This window comes from Triturus cristatus, chromosome 3_2 (genome assembly GCF_964204655.1).
Source record: "Triturus cristatus chromosome 3_2, aTriCri1.1, whole genome shotgun sequence".
In the NCBI taxonomy this organism is placed as follows: domain Eukaryota; kingdom Metazoa; phylum Chordata; class Amphibia; order Caudata; family Salamandridae; genus Triturus; species Triturus cristatus.
In genome coordinates, this window is record NC_140584.1 from 165,750,525 (window position 1) to 165,770,692 (window position 20,168).

At 48.3% G+C, this 20,168-nt stretch overlaps 1 protein-coding gene across 4 annotated transcripts in view; it reads right to left on the bottom strand.

The window, feature by feature from the left end:
- The window catches only part of CEP164 (centrosomal protein 164), a 341,304-nt gene that overhangs the window by 192,277 nt on the left and 128,859 nt on the right, over window positions 1-20,168 (bottom strand). For 2 of the 4 annotated variants that reach the window (XM_085647439.1, XM_085647437.1), the window contains exon 8: window positions 18,431-18,541. The exons of the other annotated variants lie outside the window; for them this stretch is intronic. In XM_085647439.1, the coding sequence (XP_085503565.1) occupies window positions 18,431-18,541 (111 nt within the window). The remainder of the gene's footprint in view (window positions 1-18,430; window positions 18,542-20,168) is intronic. 4 annotated transcript variants of the gene reach the window in all.

Consider the following 20,168-nt stretch of genomic DNA (forward strand, 5'->3'; position numbering starts at 1 on the left):
AGATCCAACGACCTATCCTGTTCAGACAGGGCTTGACCTTTTCGCGACTGACCAAACCATACAAATACCTGGTCTGGTGTGCATATTCCCTTTGTTTTGTCTATATAGAAATTGAGACATCTATGCAAGTCTAGAAAATGTAATGATTTTTCTGCTGCTGAAGATCGATTGGGACTGAAAGATCTAAGAATGACAGGTCATTTAAATGGGAGTCAGTAGGCACCTTAGGATATAATTTAGGATTAGTTCCAAGTATCACTTTATCCTTAGTGAAGCAGAGAAAAGGTTCTCCGATGGTAAATGTCTGAATTTCTCCCACTCTCCTAGTGGATGTAGTGCGGTATTCCATGAGACAAACTTTAAGTCTGCTCTATGTATAGGCTCGAAAGGAGGTAACATTAGCTGACCGAGGACTGCATTAAGCTCCCATGGAACTGGAGCATGTGGAAGAGGTGGAAATGCTCTGAAGAGCCCTTTCATAAACGGTTTAATGATCCAATGGGAAAACAGAGTAGATGTCAATGTGTCGGTACTTCTAAATCTCGAGATTGCAGCCAGATGGGTCCTGACTGAAGAATATTTGAGACCACTCTTGGCTAAACTTAAATATGGAAAGATCTGCGAAGGATTTGTTGAAGTGGAAGATGACCATTATTCCTGCATCAGACAAACACTTCCATTTAGCATTAAAAGTCTTATGCTGGAGTTCGAGCCAGAATCTGTTTACACTCCTGCGAGAGATCCAAATGGCCAATTTCGAGGTGGTCAGGTACCATGTTGTCAAGTCCAGAGACTTGGGATTGTAGTGGAGAATCTTTCTGTGATGTCTGGACAATATCCTAGGATGCATTTTCAAAGGAATGGCTGGACATGCTGCCAATTGCAGTAGCTTGTGGTACCAGTACTGTTGAGGCCACGCTGGAGTAATGAGGATCAGAATGCAATGGTCTATATTCACCTTCTTCAACACCCTGGGGATCAGGGGAAAAGGAGGAAAGGCGTAGGCAAAGATCTTCGACCAGTTGATTGAAAGAGCATTTCGAATCATCCCTGGATGCCAAAACCTGCTTGCAAAGCACAGACATTTCCGGAAGAGACTGATGCAACCGTTCGTAGAAGCTTTTGCTCTTTTCCTGTATGGCACTTAGACTATCCAGTCATCCAGGTATAGGAATACCTGGTGACCTTTTTTCCTGAGAAAAGTGTCCACTGGAGAGAGACATTTGGTGAATATTCTCAGTGCTGATTTGAGACCAAAAGGGAGCGCCTTCAATTGGTAGTGTTGACCCGATACTGAGAACTGAAGGTACTTTCTGTGTTTTTGATCAATGGGTATTGGAAGGATGCATCTTGAGGTCAATAATTCTCCTTTCTGCATCATTAAGTAAGGGTCCGAAATGATTGTTTTAGAAACTTGTTCAGCTCTCTCCGATCCTGTACTGGTCTCTATTGACCTGTATTTTTTTTGATTAGGAATAAAAATTGAATACATATCTGGATTCCTTTGCATTTTGGAAACCATCTCTATGGCTCTTTTGAAAAGAAGCATGAGAATTTCCATTAGCATTTCCTTCAGATGAAGAGGACATTCCTTTTGTGATGGACAAACTGGAGGTCTCTGAATGAAATCCAAAGTATGGCCTGATTGGACAATTTGTTTCACCCATTTGTCTGATGTTATGTTCTTCCATGCGGGAGCATAAAGGAAAGTTCCATCCCACAACTTCTGAGGACCAAGCGGAAAAGGGGGTACAAGCTGGGAGTCAAGCACATTTCTGATAGCATTGTTTCGTGCTTGTGCTCCTTCCTCAAAACCTACCATAAGCTTCTCTTTGGTTGAATCCTGCTCTGAAATTTTGTGGTCATTGTGAGCCATGAAAAGTAGGCGTCCCAAATCTGAAATACTGCGACAGTCCTCACACATTTGCTGTGTCAGTGGAAGTCTTAAGGCCTTGCAAAGCTTCATCAAGATGTTTACCAAAAGAGTTAGCCCATCAAAAGGCAAGTCTAAGATTTTAGACTAGACATCATTATAGACGGCTAAGAATGTTAATCAGCCATGTCCCCCCTGCTAACTGGTAAAAAACTGTATTTGAAGCATCCATTGTTGTGTCAATAATGAAAGAAGGGGGGGTAGTTGGCCTTCGCTGAGTTCCAGCCAGGCCATACATGATCCTGTAGTAATCCTAGACCCCCAATCCCCATCAGCCAGGCAAGATAATACTCCATGTAACACTCTGGGGGCCCCGGAGGTGTCCCAATGCAGAAAGAGCTGCTGGAGCAAAGACAAGCACCTCTCCTTAGAATGACAGCTCCTCTGACAAGCGGCTGCGGCGGGTTGTCACACCCGCCTTTAGGATCCTACGGAGGCTGCATGTGGGGCAGCAGAGCCTGAGCCAGCAGCCCCTGCGGCTATTGACGCCCCCCCCTCTTCCCACCTGAGAGGGGATGCAGATCAGCGCCCATGGGAATCGGTGTGCCAGACGGCTGCCGGAAGTAGGCATTATATTCTCACCCAAAATTGCAGTGGCGCCGACACAGTAAGAGGAGGAAGTGGTGACCGCACCAGAGGCCGCAGGAGAACTGAACCAGCCTAAACCACAGTAACCAGACTGGGACGTGGACCGGAACCCCCTGCAGCTGTAGTGAGTCTTTTCCATGGCACCGGGGTGCTGGGCCCCTATTAGAGTATGGAGAGGCCCGGTGTGCAGACCCATCTGGAGATTGAGGCCCACAAGGCAGGGTGTGTACATTCAATGCCCCCCTACCCCCCACCCCCGCATCAACTGAGGCCCGAGAGCACATTAGGAGATAAGATCACAGCCGGTACCTAGGTCACTGTGAGATCTGCCACAAGGGGCATTCAGTTCAATAGGCCCAAGACTTGGGGGGCAGGAAGGACGTCTAAAAGAGAAGAGGGTGGGCCTGGGGAGGTGGGCTGGGGTGCATGGTGGTATCTGGGGGTTCTCTTCTCACCCCAGGTGAAAGAATCAAAGAATCAACTAGGCACCACCGTGCCACAAGTGCAATAACTTACTAGGAAGTGTGCAGAAAGGGCTAAGGAGATAACAGACAGCAAATAGTCTAGAAGATGCAAAAGGAAGGTCCAGGTGCCACAACGTGCGAATTGTAGGGGCACCGGAAAAATCAGAGGGACCTAATACAGAGTTATTTGTGGGGCAGTGGCTGGATAAGACTGTTTTACAAGGTAAGCCCTCTCGGTTCTTTTCTGTGAAGCAGGCACAGAGTTAGATCATACCTGCCATGGCCATAGGCACTCCCATGGCTCATAATTTTGGGATTCATGAACTTCAGGGATAAGGACGTTATCCTCCAGGCTGCAAGAATGCATGAACCCTGGTCTATAGATGGCCATGAAGTACATCTAGATCCGGACTATACGACTCTGGTCCAGAGATATCGAAGAACGTTTCTGCCTGTCAAAAGGGCGCTGAGATAAAAAGGACTCCGATACTCAGTCCGGTACATGGCCAAGCTGAGGGTGGCCCACTTCTTCCCAACTGCGAAGGATGCTTGGTCCTGGCTTGAGCACCGGGGGCTGTGGTCGGGCCCGCAGCTGAGGGTGAGAGGGTTAAATGATGGAGACCCGCACCAAGGAAGCAGAGAAGCACCAAAGGAGGGAAGAACAATGCCTCCTCTCATACGAAGGCGGAAAATGAAGGCAGCGTTGGAACAAACTGTCAAGGAGCTGCAGCATTACATAGGTGTTCTCACCGCAAACAGGTGCAGAACCCTCGCCCTTGAGGGAGGTGGAAGCAGATCGGAACAAATGGAAACCAAGCACGAGACAGACAGCGACCAGATGGCATTGGTGAAACCCATGACGTCGGACCAACTAGGTTGATGTTTATCAGGATGGAGGTCAGGGTCTGGTAAGAGAGAACAAGCCTTAGGACAAGATGGGGCAGGGGCATAATTGGTACATGGTTCTCACAAAGGGGACTATACGGTGAGGAACATTGTGGTAAGAACTGCAATGCACAAGTGGTAGACAGCTAAGCCCCAACAAAGATTGCATAAGTTACTTACAATGTTTAGGTTTGGGATTCATATATACTGTGACTTGGGGGATGGTTACTTCCTAAATCACTGCACAGTAAAGTAGGGTGGGGGGTAGTTTAAGGGGAGTTTATGAAAGCAAATACACCCGCGACCGAATGGAACCGTCCCAGCTACCCATTAAAAGTAGTAACGCAACACTGTGGGAGGGTCATCTGTTTCCACCATGACACACACACTCATTGACGTTAATATCATGGAATGTGAATGGCCAGGGGGATGAAGTAAAACTAAGTCTAGTGCAAAAGTACCTTAATAGACCCAAACCAGATATTGCATACCTGCAAGAAATACACCTGATGGACAAGCAACATCGCAGAATGGGGCAAGGAAGATACAGACTGATGGCATATGCTCAGTATACATCGAGCTCTAGCGGGGTAATGATCTTGATAAGGAAAAGTCTCCGATTCCACACGAAACACACCTGGGCAGATACATTGGGGAGCTACATTTTCATACAGGGCAAATATGAAGGCAAATATATCCTTCTAGTTAATATATATGCCCCTCTTGGCCTTTAGAAGGCCATGTTAAGGAAAGTGAGCACTATACTGTTGGAGGCTGGGTCGGTGCTAGTATTGTAGGGTGGGGATTTCAACCTAGTGATGGACACAACCCTTGATAGGATGTGTGCAAAGATGAGAGGGGACACAACCAGAAGAAAATTAACAGGCTTCATGCAGGATAGGGTGACTAAGTATTACTTCAGGGAAAACGCGACCTCAGTGGGGAGCCCATTGGTGGGGTGGGAAGCATATATGGCCATGATTAGGCCTTATATCATCACAGGACTATCATCACAGAAGAAATAGGGGACAGAAGGGAGAGACAGGTCAGGCTACTCACCCTGGAAGAATATTTGTGCAACCTAGAGAGACCTGGAGTACCTAACGGCGCTAAGCATGAGGCAAGAGCGTCCTATTTGGGAAAACAAAGACGCATATACAAAGGGGGAACAAAACGAGAAAACTGTTAGCATGACTGGGGAGTAGGGAGATGGAAAGAATTACAATTAGAAACTGCGAACAGAATATGGAGAACTAATGAGATGTAGAGACAAGATTGCAGAAGAGTTCGCCAGGTATCTGGAGTCCTTTTATGCCTACTATTTGTATTCCTCCCAGCGGGAGGTGATCGACTTCGTAAATGACTTCCCCACGAGACAGTGAGGACTGGATAAGATGGAAGTTCTAGGACAGGACATTATGGCCAAAGAGGTATCCACAGTGATGAGCCAAATGTAATCTGGTAAGGCCCCGGAACCGAACTGCTTCCGATTGAGCAGTTTAAGAAACTTCACACTGCATACATTAAGGCTTTTCAGGATGGGAAGCTACCGGATGATATGAGTGCGGCAGCGGTTATACTGATTCCAAAAGAGGGCAAGCCTGCAGACAGGCATGATTCGTATAGGCCCATATCACTGGTAAAGCTGATGTGAAAATACTGGCAAAGCTATTAGCAAATAGAATAAAGGGAGTCATGCTGGAGCTAGCACACACAGATCAAAATGGGTTTATACCTGGCTGATCAACCAAATAAACTTAAGGAGTTTGCATTATAACCTGGTGGCTGCCTATTGCTCACCGATAGGGAAAATGATAATTTCCTTGGATGCCAACAAGGCATTTGATTCTGTTGAATGGACCTACCTCTTCGTGTTATTGACCAAAATGGGATTTAGTCCCAAATTTCTTAAGTGGGTTAGCATGCAATATGATAGACCAAAGGTTAAATGGCCATATGTCGAGGGAATTCAACAAATGCAGAGGTACTGGGCAAGGTTGCCCATTTTCACCTATGGTATTCTCACTGACTATAGAGGCCCTGGAGGAGCGGATTCACAGATGGCCCAGTGGTGGGGGTGAAGACAAAATCATCTTCTTGTATGCAGATTATATTCTTTTATATTTGACTAATACCAGCGAATCCCTGGCCAAATTTGGAGAGCTACTCCGTATATTTGAGGAGCACTCAGGCTTCGCCATCACTTGGGAAAGGTCACTGTTGTTCTCGTTGGGGCAGGGTGGTGTGTCGGTGGAAGGGCACAATTTCCCTACCATTAAGGGTGGAGACAGTCCAATTCAGATACCTGGGGATCTGGAGAGCCTACACTTCAGACTACTTCTATGAAGCCAACCTTGAACCCAAACTTAGGAGACTAGAACAAGAAGTGGAGCAATGGCAATCGCTGCCAATAGCATTTCTGGGCAGTGCTTAAAAATTCTCTAAACTACTGCCTTCATGTGTAGAAGATCTCTGGGGACCAGACCGACAAAGTACCTAGTCAAATTGGTTGCATGGCATTTGGTATTGTAGATCAATGTGTCTACTTATCTCACACCTCCTCCATGCTTTTCTTTATTCTTCCTTTTTCCCATCTTAAGGGGCTTTTCTGTCCTTTGGAGCGATATGTTGCTCTCTCTTCTTCTTCTTCCCTCCTCTATTGCTTACTAGTTTTGAATTACCTACTTACATGGATCAAGACTTTAGATCATACATGGCATCCTCTCTTCCGTTAACTGTTTGGAATATGATATTGTACAATAACTGGGTTCTACTACTAATGTTGTTTTTGGAAATTAATACTATATTCGGAGAATGACATTCACGCTTTTTCCCTCTTATTTCCCTCCCCACCCCCTTTTTTTTCCTTTTTCGTTTTCCCCCTTTTCCTTTTTTGTTATTTTCCCTTACTTGTACTGTTGTTATTGCTTATATAATTTTTATGCAAATTTCAATAAAACAGATTTGAAAGAAAAAAAAAAAATCTCCAAAATAGTCCCTACAGAATTCAGGAGCGATTCTTTAACAGGCTAGACTCATTGGTCCGATCATTGCTTTGGGCGGGAGGACAACCACAGATAGCCTAGAGGGTACATCTAAGGTCAAAATACTAGCGGGGGTATTGCCCTCCTTAACATACGAAAATACTAAGAGGCGGTGCAATGGGTGTGGTAAATGACTGGGCCTACGCAGACTGGGAGGACCCGGCATTCAGATGCGACAGGGCAGACATTAGAGGGAGGGGCTATCTAAACGCACTATAGGGAGTCATACTATCACCTACAATGTACCCAGCGACAAGGACGGTGATGGGGACGTAGAAATAGACTAAGAAAATGGGGTGGAGACACCGATTGACTCCCAAAACACCATTATGGGAGTTCCAAACTTGTGCCAGGAACAGCGTTGCAAGGATTTATTGGATGCAAATGGGGCGGTCCCCTTCTCTCACCTACAAAAAGAGTACTAAATGTCTGAAACACAGTTGCTGAATTATGCAAGGTTGCGTCACACCCTAAAAAGCTGTGTCCCACTAGAGGAGGAAACACAGGAGGACTCACCGTTGGAGAATTGGCGTTTGGACAAACTGATTTCACTGACATACAGTACATTAATGAGGAATACCCAGCCTGACCTACTGATCCTGCAAGGTAAATGGGAGCGAGACCTGGGAAGACTGGTGGAAGACGCAGCAATTTCCAACAAAGGTAGCAATAAAAGCCAGCTTCACGTAGATCCAGATCAAAGTATACTACACAAGCGCTTTGCTACATAGGATGGGACAAACAGATTGTGTGGTCTGCCTTAGGGGATGCGGTTCGGAGGGCACCTTCTGGCACACACTTTGGAGCGGTCCCCACATCCAAATGTACTGGGAGGCAATAACCACATCATTGGAAGAGGCAACAGGGGTGCCACTGGAACCGATACCAAAGCTGGGAATCCTGAGGGTTTGGGACCCAACAGATCACAAAAGATATCAAGAATTACTGATAAATATGGGCTGCATGGCAGCAAAACGCGAAATAGAGCAAAGGTGGGGTTCGTGGACTCCCCCCGACACATGGTTAGTGGGGAAAAAGAATGGATTTTTGTAAAGTGATGGAAAAAGAAATCTATAAACCAAGAGGGTGTATAAAAAGTTGAGAAATTATGGGAAGGATGGGAGGGAACTGAAGGATGAAAGTGGCAGAATGGATGGTGGGGGCTTGAAGATGATCGCTACGGCCCCCTTGATTTAAAAAAAAGAGGCGATGCACATTGCTGATGGACATTTGCAGATAACTCATGCATCTGGAACAGAGGGAATTATAGTGGGGATTGTATCTAATAATGTAGACCATACAAATAAAAGCAGTCATATTATGTAGGTTTATTACTGTTATTAGAGAATTCAATACAAATAAAAATAGCTTAAAAAATATGAAAGATGATGTTATTTCGGAAGATAGGAGGGAAATGGAGAAACCTATCCTAAATGAAGGAGGGATAAGTTCCAGTAATGGCGCACTGTCATGCCACATCTGGTCACCATAATGACCTAGAATATCCAGGGCAGGGGTTGTCTTAATTGAAGTTGCTGCCATAGAGGAAATTCTCCAGCCCAGATTATCAATATCTTTGTTATCCATGTCAGGTGAACTAGATGATAGTGTTATCGGGGTCATGGTTCTTCACTCAGCTGATGAAACAATTATTGTATCTAGTCTGGTATGACCAGTGAGGCAAGATGGAGCAGAATCTGGGGCATTGTTTTTCTTCTCCAGATGAGGTATCACAGCTGGAACAGTAGCAGGTGTCTTCATTAATTTCAGGTCTTCCGACCAGACATAACCAAGAATGCATATGAACTTAACGTATTTCAGAGGCTGCTCTTTAATGTCATAAAAAAGAATGGTTGATCCACAGAGGTCATTGGTAGGTTGAAGTTGTTGGTCGCTCTTTCAATTAATGAATGAAATTTAGAGATGTCATCTGTGGCGTCCAGTGGAATTGGCCCATCATTTCCACTTGGGACAATTAATTCTCATCCATTATCATCTCTTCCATCATAGTCCGGTTTAGCTCCACTTCTTCATCAGAGTACGTAGAACCATTTCAGTAAATATTGTCCATATCTTCTCCATGAACCGATCCCCTAGGCGTTGGAGAAAGAGGTAGTGGTGACCACTGCCTAGGAGGTGAAATTAGTAAAGAAGCAGGTTGAGGAGGCAGAAGAAGGGGTGTAGCAGGTAACCTCATGTTAGTATTAGTAGTTGGTTGCTGCGGTAATAACTTATTTAAAGTATCCATTATTTGTTGCAGTGTTGATAGGAAGGCCACTGCAGGGGTGTGGAATTTAATAAAATATCTATTTGTCCATGGGACAGGTTGCTTCATAAATCTACTTGTCCTGTAAAAGAAATCCACTTATCGCTTTGGTGACATGTAGTGCAGTGATAAATTATAGCAGCAATCTCAATATATAAAAGCTCTGATATCAGCCTTTTTGATTATGCCCGGGCTCATACCATAGCAGGGTTTGAATCCCAGCAATTTCCTTATTTTGCCATCTTTCCGCAGATCTACATACTGGGACTGGAATTAGCGTTAAGCCATAGTTCCAGGGTTGGAATGCCCTTTGGAGTCTGTGCAAACCTACTAAATTGCACGTTTTATGCGTGTCGCCAGCTCTTCTCTAATCCTTTCCCATGCTGAGAAAGGTTGGACATTTACTACTGACAATGTCAGAAATAAAACTTCTTCCAGGTTGGGAAAAAAAGGGTTGGAGGGAAAGTGAACTTGAAACGCTCAACACATTTTCGCATGAGCAAATCTACACCTGCATATTTGCTTGTGCTAAACAGTAGTTTAGAAGAACAAGTTACTTACCTTCGGTAACGATGTATCTGTAAGAAACATTAGTTAGTTAGATTCCTCACCTTAGAATATCCCCAGGCGTCAGACTGGATCCGGAAGATTTTTCGTCAGCAATACCCCTTGCGCGTCGCTAGGCGTCGTCTGCGGCTCCGCGTCCGTCGTCGGCGTCGTGCGCCGGAATGACGTCATCGGAGTACTTAGACGCCGCCCTCGCGCGCTGACGTCAGTTCTTGTACATAGCCTTCCGCGCCAGGAACGCAGAGCCATGCAAAGACCGACACTGGTGCCAAAAATAAAATCTAGGGGCCTGAAAGGACAACCTTAACCCTAGATGTCAGTTCGCAGAACGGGGAGGATGGGTGGGTCGGTGAGGAATCTAACTAACTAATGTTTCTTACAGATACATCGTTACCGAAGGTAAGTAACTTGTTCATCTGAAAGAAACACGTTAGTTAGATTCCTCACCTTAGAATAGATACCCAAGCTATACCATCCCCGGTGGTGGGTCTGCGAACCAAGATCACACCAGAAAGTCCTGGAGGACAGAACGGCCAAAGAAGCCATCCCTCCGGACTTGGCTGTCAAGGCAATAATGCCTGGCAAACGTGTGTAGCGAAGCCCACGTCGCCGCCTGACAGATGTCCTGCAAAGGGACTCCCCGTCCCAAGGCAGTAGTAGCCGCCGTGGCCCGAGTAGAATGGGCGCGCAGCCCAGCAGGAGGGTCCTTTTTAGCCAAGGAATAGCAAATTTTGATACACAAAACGACCCACCGAGAGATGGTCCGTTTGTGCACAGCTTTCCCCTTCTTAGCGCCCACGTACCCAACAAAAAGCTGGTCGTCCACCCGGAACTGTTTTGTGCGGTCCAGATAAAAGGAGAGCGCACGTTTTGGGTCCAGACGGTGGAGCCTCTCTTCCTCTTTGGAAGGATGCGGAGGCGGAAAGAAGGTGGGCAAGGTGACAGACTGCCCAAGGTGAAATGGAGTCACCACTTTAGGAAGAAAGGAGGGACGAGGCCGAAGGACAACCTTGTCCGGATGAACAGATAGAAAAGGAGGCTTTGAAGATAAAGCCTGGAGCTCACTCACCCGTCTAGCCGAGGTGATGGCTACCAGAAAAGCAGTCTTAAGAGTCAGAAGACGAAGAGGACAATTGTGAAGAGGCTCGAAGGGAGCGCACATTAGGAATGTCAATACCAGATTCAAGTCCCACTGAGGCATTACAAAAGGGACAGGAGGGAACGTGTGTGTAATGCCTTTGAGAAAGCGTGTAACCACAGGGGACTTGAAAAGAGAAGGCTGATCAGGAAGCCGCAAGAAGGCGGAGATGGCAGCAAGATAACCTTTCAGGGTGCCCAGGGCAGAGCCCTGCCGGGCCAGAGAAAGAAGGAAGAGGAGAACCTCAGAAAGAGGGGCGGAAAGGGGATCCACAGCCTTTGCTGTGCACCATGCCACAAATTTGTTCCACCGGCAGGCGTATACCGTCTTTGTGGAGGGACGCCTGGCTGCCAGAATGATATCACAGACTTCAGGAGGCAAGTCAAATGGCATCAACTGCCGCCGCTCAATCTCCACGCATGGAGGTGGAGGCTGGACAGGTTCGGGTGGAGGACCGTCCCCTGCTGCTGCGACAGAAGATCCTCCCGAAGGGGCAGACGTATCGGGGGATCGGTCAACATACTGAGTAGCTCGGGATACCAGTATCTTCGTGCCCAATCCGGAGCCACCAAGATGACTTGGGCCCGGTCGTGCCTGATCTTCTTCAGCACTCTGGGCAGAAGTGGTATAGGCGGAAAGGCGTACAACAGACCGCAACTCCACTCGTGACGAAAAGCGTCGCCGAGCGAGTGCCGCCTTGGAAATTCCAACGCGCAGAACTGCTGACATTGCGCGTTCTCTTCGGTGGCGAATAGATCTAACCAAGGCTCTCCCCACTGCTGAAAGAGACCTTGCGCCACTTCGGAGTTCAGACGCCATTCGTGATCCATCATGCACCGGCGGCTGAGTTCGTCTGCTCTGGCGTTCAGAGAGCCCGCCAGATGTTGAACCACTAGGGTGACGCCCTGGTGTTCCAGCCATGTCCAGAGGCGCAGAGCCTCCTGACAAAGGGTCCACGACCCCACCCCGCCCTGTTTGTTGCAGTACCACATGGCGGTGGTGTTGTCCGTGAACACCTGCACGACACTTCCCCTGACAGAGGGAAGGAAGGCTTTCAGTGCAAGCCGGATCGCTCTCAACTCCAACAGGTTGATGTGGAGACGAGACTCCGCCGGAGACCAGAGGCCTCTGATCTCCGCCTCTCCCATATGGCCACCCCATCCCAGGAGGGACGCATCCGTCACTACGACATGCTCCGGTTGGGGAAGGGAGAGGCTCTTGCCCTTGACCCACTCGCGGTCCGTGAGCCACCACTGCAACTGCTGTGCAGTGCCCTCCGAGATCAAGACATGGTCGGACAGGTTGCCGTGATGCTGGGCCCACTGAAACTTCAGGTCCCACTGCAGAGCCCGCATGCGCCGCCTGGCGTGATGCACTAGTAGGATGCAGGAGGCCATCAGCCCCAGAAGCCGCAACACTAGCCTGACCGAAACCCGGGATAGAGGCCGAAAGATGGGAATCAGGGCCTGTATATCCCGGACCCGCTGTTCCGGAGGATGGACCCGGAACTGCGCCGAATCGAGAACCGCTCCGATGAAGAGGAGCTTCTGAGAGGGACTTAGGTGCGACTTCGGCACGTTGATGGAAAACCCCAGCAAATGCAGGAGATCCGCCGTAGTCTGGAGGTGGGAGACGACTGCCTGGGGCGAGCCCGCCTTCAACAACCAGTCGTCGAGATAGGGGAAGACTGGAACCCCTGATCTGCGCAGATGAGCTGCGACCACCGCCATCACTTTCGTGAACACCCGAGGGGCACTGGTGAGGCCGAAGGGGAGCACGGTAAACTGAAAGTGCTCTTGGCCCACCGTGAACCGCAGGTAACGCCGGTGGGCCGGCAGGACGGGGATATGGAAATATGCGTCCTGCAAGTCCAACGCTACCATCCAGTCTCCAGGGTCTAGGGCAGCTAAAACCTGAGCCAACGTGAGCATCTTGAACCTTTCCTTTCGGAGGAAGGCATTGACGTTCCGGAGGTCCAAGATAGGGCGTAGGCCCCCCTTGCCCTTCTTGGGAACCAGAAAGTAGTGGGAATAACAACCACGACCTACTTCTGGACTCGGAACGCGCTCGACGGCCCCCTTGGCCAAGAGGGCCGAAACTTCCTCGCGGAGAAGATCCAAATGATCCCCCGAGATACGGTGGTGCTGCGGTGGCATGGCTGGAGGCGTCGTCTCGAAGGGGAGGGAGTAGCCCCTTCGGACGATTTGCAGCACCCACCTGTCCGATGTGATGGACCGCCAGTGGAGCAGGTGATGGCGAACTCTGCCGCCCACTGGCGTGGAATGGGCCTGAAAGCTCGGACTAGGAGGGCTTTGAGGCGGATGCTGCCGGGGTTGAAGTGGGCTGACCACGTCTGCCTCCATTTCCGCCACGGCGGAAGCCACGTCCGCGACCGCGCGCAGGTTGGTTCTGCGGCTGGTGGCTCTGCGGACGGGAGGAGGCGCCCCTTCCTTGGCCACGAAAGGGGCGAAAAGCGGAGGTGTGCGCCCGCGGAGCCGAAAGGCCCAAGGATTTGGCCGTAGCCCGAGAGTCCTTAAAGCGGTTCAGCGCACTGTCCGCCTTCTCACCAAACAGGCGAGTGCCATCAAAGGGCATGTCCATGAGGGTGTTCTGGACATCCCCGGAGAATGACGTGGACCGCATCCAGGCGTGGCGGCGGAGCGCCACCGTGGTGGAAATCGCCCGACCTAGCGAGTCCGTGGTGTCAAGCCCACATCTTATGGCGTGCCGTGCTGCATCCCTCCCATCGGCCAAAGCCTGGGTAAGACGCGTCTGGACCTCCTCCGGACACAGGGGCAGCACGTCCTCCACCGCATCCCATAGGGAATGGGAATAACGGTCCAAGAGACAGGCGGTATTTAAGGACCGCAGGCCCAAACTAAGGGACGAGAACAGTTTCTTGCCAAACTGCTCGAGTCTCTTGGAATCCCGGTCCGGCGGAGCGGTCGGGAAGGAGGATTGGGAGGTAGAGGCCTGGATAACCAGACTCTCGGGGGTGGGGTGTTGGGACAGGAAACTGGGGTCGCCCGGAGCAGGGCGGTGGCGCCTGGCAACGTTCCTATCCACAGGAGGAACTGTGGAGGGCTTGGACCAGGTGCCCTGCAGAACGTCAGTGAGGGCCTCGTTAAACGGCAGCAGAGGCTCAGTGGAGCTTGCTGAGGTTTGAAGCACCTCAGTGAGGATGTTGGTCCTCACAGCCACGGCAGGCAACTCGAGCCCAAGGGCCTCAGCCGCCTTGCGCAGCACCACAGAAAATGCTGCACCCTCCTCCGAAGCCACGGTCGGAGGAGAAGTGAATCCAGTGTCTGGCGAGGTGTCCAGCCCACTGGCCTCCCCCAGTTCATCTGCCCAGTCCTGTGAAAGCTGTGACTGGACAGCTAAAGGGTCCTCGAACCCCTCCCAGTCGCCCCCTTCTTCCGATTCCTGATAAACAGGAGGAATGACCGGAACCGGACTGTAGAAATGGTGGGTCTCAAGCGGCGCCGGATACGGCGTCGATCGACGCCGCTGCGGCACCGGGTCCGGATGAGGGCTAAACTGGGGCAGAGTCGGCGTCACAGGCGCCGGCGGCACCGGAGGCGTAGGCGTGTGCGACGGCGGCGCCGGTGACGGCGTCGGTGGTTCAGGCGTCGGCGCCGGTGGAGGAGTGACGAGGTCAACCGGCGCCGACTGGGGTCCAGGCATGGGCCCCGCGGGGACCTGCGGCGTCGAGACCGGAGTCGTCGACGGCGCCGGGGCCGGAGCCGCCGGCAGGCAAGGTCGCCCAGTCGAGTCCGCGGGGCCCGAAGGCGCGCCAGCGGGCGTCGACGGCGGGGCCAGGCTCCTCATGGCCGAGAGGAAGGCACTGACCTCCGCCGGCGTCGCGTTAGTCCCAGGGACCGGAGGGTATGGGGACGGACGCGGCGCCTGCGGCTCCGCCGGAGCCGCGGGGGTGGAACCACCCTGACCCTCGGCCGAGTCGCGCGACCGGCGAGGGGAGTCCGAAGAGCGGTGTCGCCTCTTGGACTTCTTTGAGTGCTTAGACTTACCCGACGACTTGGAGCCGGACGAGCGATGGCGTCGGCTATGGCTCCGCGAGCGATCCTTGGACCTCCTCCTGGACCGGGATCGCGCACGACGCGGAGCCGAGTGGCGAAGCTCGAGAAGCTTGCGGGACCGCTCCCGCCTAGCCTTCGAAGTCAGGGCCTGGCAGTCGTTGCATGACTCCGCGTCGTGGTCGAGGCCTAAGCAGAAGAGGCACCGGCGGTGGTGATCGGTCACCGACATCAGTCGGTGGCAATCGTCGCAAGGCTTGAAACCAGGCATCCTACCGGCACCAGATGTCGAGACAGGGATCAAAAATGATCAAAAAGGGTTTAGTCAAAAAAGACTAAAAGGGGTAGCTCTCCCGGATCTGCGCTTACTGGCGCGGAAAAAAGAAGAACTGACGTCAGCGCGCGAGGGCGGCGTCTAAGTACTCCGATGACGTCATTCTGGCGCACGACGCCGACGACGGACGCGGAGCCGCAGACGACGCCTAGCGACGCGCAAGGGGTATTGCTGACGAAAAATCTTCCGGATCCAGTCTGACGCCTGGGGATATTCTAAGGTGAGGAATCTAACTAACGTGTTTCTTTCAGATATATTTTCTAGGAGTACTATTTCCTGACATACTTCTGCAAATTCAAGAAAGCCGCTGCACTAATGCAAGGACACATACCATGGGTGAAATGTTGTTACTTTCGTTAAGAATGGAGCCCATAAGTAGGTCTGGAGTTAACCAAGACCTTTTGTTTTTATTAAAATTCTATCTCTATCTATCTATGAATCGACTGGCTTGTGCTCCTTCACAAGGACACCTGTGGCAATGTGTGCTTTTTGAGACCCAAAAATATTATTGCTTTTTGCCAATGTTTGCTAGATGGCTGAGGAACTGGCAGCGTCCACAAAAGTTTACAAAAACCATATCAAAACAAGACACTCATTGAAAAAATCAAAAGGCTGACCATCAATATCTGTCATACTGGGTTTGCCATTGCTTGTTTATTTTCATGTTTCCTATTACAGTGTTGAAACTGGTTGTACTGATTTCCATTATGATTATTTTGGGGAACTACTAGCATGCATCAACACATTTTACTAAATGATACTTCAAAGAAATGTTTTCTACAATTTCAGTTTAACAAAACAGTTTTTTACCTAGTTGCATTTTTTTGTGGAAATTTTGTTTTGAAAGCAAATGATCATCAATCGTGCTTTCAAGGATCTGCAGATATCTGCATCCAATTAGAGAACATTCTGGCAGCATTGTATGTAGCCTCATATTGTTAAACTTTGAAATCAAGTGTACACATTTTTACACTGAAACCACTGCTTACAACATTTCCTTATTTCCTTAGAGCACTCACCCCAATAAAAAAAGGCTTTGTATTAATGAACCATTAATACAATTTCGAACAGCGATAACATATGGACACAAATATTACCTTCAATGCAGACAATGCCCTTCCCTGATCCATAATGTGGTACTGTAAACTGGCAGCTTAAAGGGTTAGTGCTGTAGGGGGTTGGACCTATTTTCCCCAAGGACAAAATAAACATGAAAACTTGTTGTCCTTGACCCCAAACAATACGTCCTGGGTGTCGGGCTATAGAAATTCCACACCTCTGCCACTGGAACTTGGATCACATCCAGTTCTCTAGAATATTTTGGTGGTTTCTGTCTTAATTCATTTGGAGTATTCCCAGACTTGTACTCCTGCTGATACACATTTTCCCTGTAGGACTCATCGTCCATTGCTTACTCTGCAAAATCTGGGACATCTCACACATCCATTTATGATGGGCTGTAAGAAGTCAGCGAGACATAATCACTAGCCTCTTCTTTGATCTGACTGCAATAATTGCACTGGAGGTAAATCTGTCGCCCTTGAAGGAGAAAAAAAACATTTCCTCCCAAGTCTTTTATTGGCTGTGTGGTTCCCAACGGTGATGCCATCGACGGTGACTTCATTGTCAATGGTATGGTCATCATTGTTGACGGTATGGTCATCATCGTTGATGGTATGGTCGTCGATGGAATGCTCAATATAGACGGTGTGGTGGTCGACGGAATGTTCGACGGTGTCATCGGCGACAGTATCTTCATCATCGACGATGGAGCATAAGGGACCAACAGTCTCATAAATGAGTTCCATTGAAGACTTATTTTTTACTAGAGGTGAATCTCTGTAGCGCTTACACTCTGGTTTTATCAGCAAGTGCTGTACCAAATAAATCATGCTCTGTACGCTGTACAAGTCTCCTCTTGTGCACTACCTTCATGAAAGGGTTTAGAGGGACACTTCTCACAGAATATTCAATTTAAGGTTCATTGAAAGGAGAGAACAGAGCTCTGACAGAGGACTCCCTCAAGCATGACGTGCGACATACGTCTGAGCTATGGTGCCCTCTAGGGAGAGTAGAAGAGTTTAAGCTTCCACCTCACTGGCTCAGGTTTTAAATGAGGTGGATGTGCTACTAAACATATGTTGTTTCAGGTCTATGGCCAGTTTACATTATATATTGTATGTTTTACACTGTATACTGCTATTTTCATGTACCCGGGATTCCCAACCTGACTACTGGGAATGATTCAAGCATGTGAATTTATAAAACAAATCCAATATTGGAGAGCATCAGGTTGCAGCAAAATTTAGTGACATGTCTAGGTATAGACACCAATTTACTGGAAGACTTTTGCTCTGGCTTTCCTCATTCTCCTGGACCATCTATTTGTAGGCCATCCACATATTTGTATACATTTGCGTCCACTTTCTATTAACCTTGTGGCTCCAGGAGTCGGAGCTTATCAGGTTACCATGCCATACACACTAAGACTTCAGTAGCTCTGAGCCATGCCACACTTTGCCAGGTCAAACATCAGCTGCAAAACCCTAGAATCAACTTCCTCCTGGCAACAGACCAGCATTCAGAGACTTCAGAAACCATAACTGACTTCTTTTATTGAACTCCAGGACCCGCAGACAAAGCCAGGCACTGTATCTTAACTTAGATTTCATGTTAACCTGTACTAAACACAGACAGAACTGTATGCTCATCCCTAGATAACAATTTGCACAGCTCATGTCTTTGATCAGAGGGAGAATAGCAAATGTATAGAGCTGAGAGGGAGAACGGAGACAAACCTAGAACTCTGTATGATACAAAAGAGACACCACACTCAGTGATAGAGAAAAAGATAACTATGTTTGAAGTTATTCAAAACTTCTAGGATGCATGCACTGTGCAACTCCTACTTTCATTTTTCTGCACATATAGAGCTAGCATTTTTTTTTTTAATACTGCACACACACAAAGACAAACATCACACCCAGGGATGGTTACAAAGCTAATGGCAAACCAAGCAGAATATATAAACGCATGCCCTTACAGGAAAGGGTATTAAACACCATACACTAACGCTGCCTCCTATCACACAGCACTCAATTTAATCTTTAACCACACATGGCTTCGGATACATCTTGGCACTGGCCAGAGATGCCTCCGGAAGCACAGCTGAGTCACCTCTCGCAAACTCTCTGCATCTTCCTCTGAATCCCTGAGATGGTGGAGCTCGGATTCTGTACCCTCGTCCTCGTGAGTGCCAGGGGCCACCCCCTCCAGTTCCTCTGTCTCCTAAGGGAGGGAGGGGCAACATAACAACCAATGTGTTTACATCCAGCCTTTTATTACATGTCAGCCTTGAGTGAATATTATATCTTATACAATATACTACGAGATATATGCTATAACCTTAGCAATCACATTTATGCAACTACTTAATGCATAAAACAGTGTGCTGACCTGCTTTTTGATAATCTATTGAACATTTCCCCAAATCTGGTAGCGAGTTACTGGCGCATTTTTCAGAAAACTTTGCAACTACCCTTATAAAGCATTTTTATATGCATCAGCACTATTTCGAATATAATGATGCTTTAAATCCCTGTAAATAAATCTGCAATTGGCAGGTTTTTAAGTTATGCTATGGTCGTTAGTGACTAAAGGACATCCAAAGAAATATTTTAAAACCTTGTAATTGTAGCAATTAAGCGAATACTGTGATGAATTATCACAAACGAAGAGTGCGGTTTCTCAGCAGTGGCTCACAGTGTGAGCTGGTTAGTGGGCATTTCCACGCTTGTGGCTAAATGCAAAAAGGTAAAAAGTAGAGTCTATCACATCTGCTCACATCCCAATGGCCTTCAGATTTGTGGACAAAAGGCCAAAGTGTTGTGTCCCCTGTTCCATGCCCTTGCATATGTTATTTGTTAACTGTGGAGATAAACAATCAATGCCCCTTAGTGAATTGTACAGGACTTCATCCCTTTGAGGTGCAATCCTCAAACTGGCAGGTGCTGATGGGACTTGACAAGCCTCCACCAACAACTGGACTGGGATCTGAGGTGCAGAGTAAAGAATCTGAAAAGTAAAAACCTAATGGTAATTTTCAAATCCTCACCTAAAGATGGAAAACAAGATCTTACTAGAGGAAATGAAGGTATGATACTGCTCAGAGTAGTCAGACATGACAACAGGAAGGTGAGCGAAGAAGGCTATGACACATTCCTTTAGTAAGATAAAGCACTGTCTATATGAAGTAGTCAGCAGTCTGCATAGGATGCCCCCCCCCCCCAAAAAAAACTCTGCAGGTATTGGTGGACCAACTCTTCTAAGCCACAGAACTACTTACCCTCAAGTGGACGTTTTTGTACAACAGCAGGCCTTAGACAAGGAATTTGGAAAGCATTTTAATCTGTCACTAATCAGACAATTTGCTTGTATGCCAAAAAATATCATTCCTGGAAACACAAGGTGAAAAAAGGAACTTTTGACAGACAAAAAAAAAGCATGCGGCCAGGTTACTTGGTGGCAGCACTAACTAACTAGATATACAAGGAAGAGCCAGTGCAGTCAAAATGTTCACAAGTGGAATTTGCACTGATATGAACCCAAGTTAGATTTTTCTGGATTCTGATGCGCAAAGTAAAACAGCAATGTGATGCATCATCACAAGGCTACTTTTCTTTGAACCTACTTCCAAAATCAATTTACATCTCGAGACACTTCCACCATTGGAGGATTGTACGTCCTTCATACATTTGTTGTAACACAATGACATGCATAGGAGCCTCTGGATCTACGCATTGGTTGAGTAAAACGATAGAATATGATTTCCTGCTGGCATTCTGTGGCTTTCACTATTGACCTAATCTGTTAGCCAGGGACAAAAGACTCTGACAGACAACACAACACAAGGAGC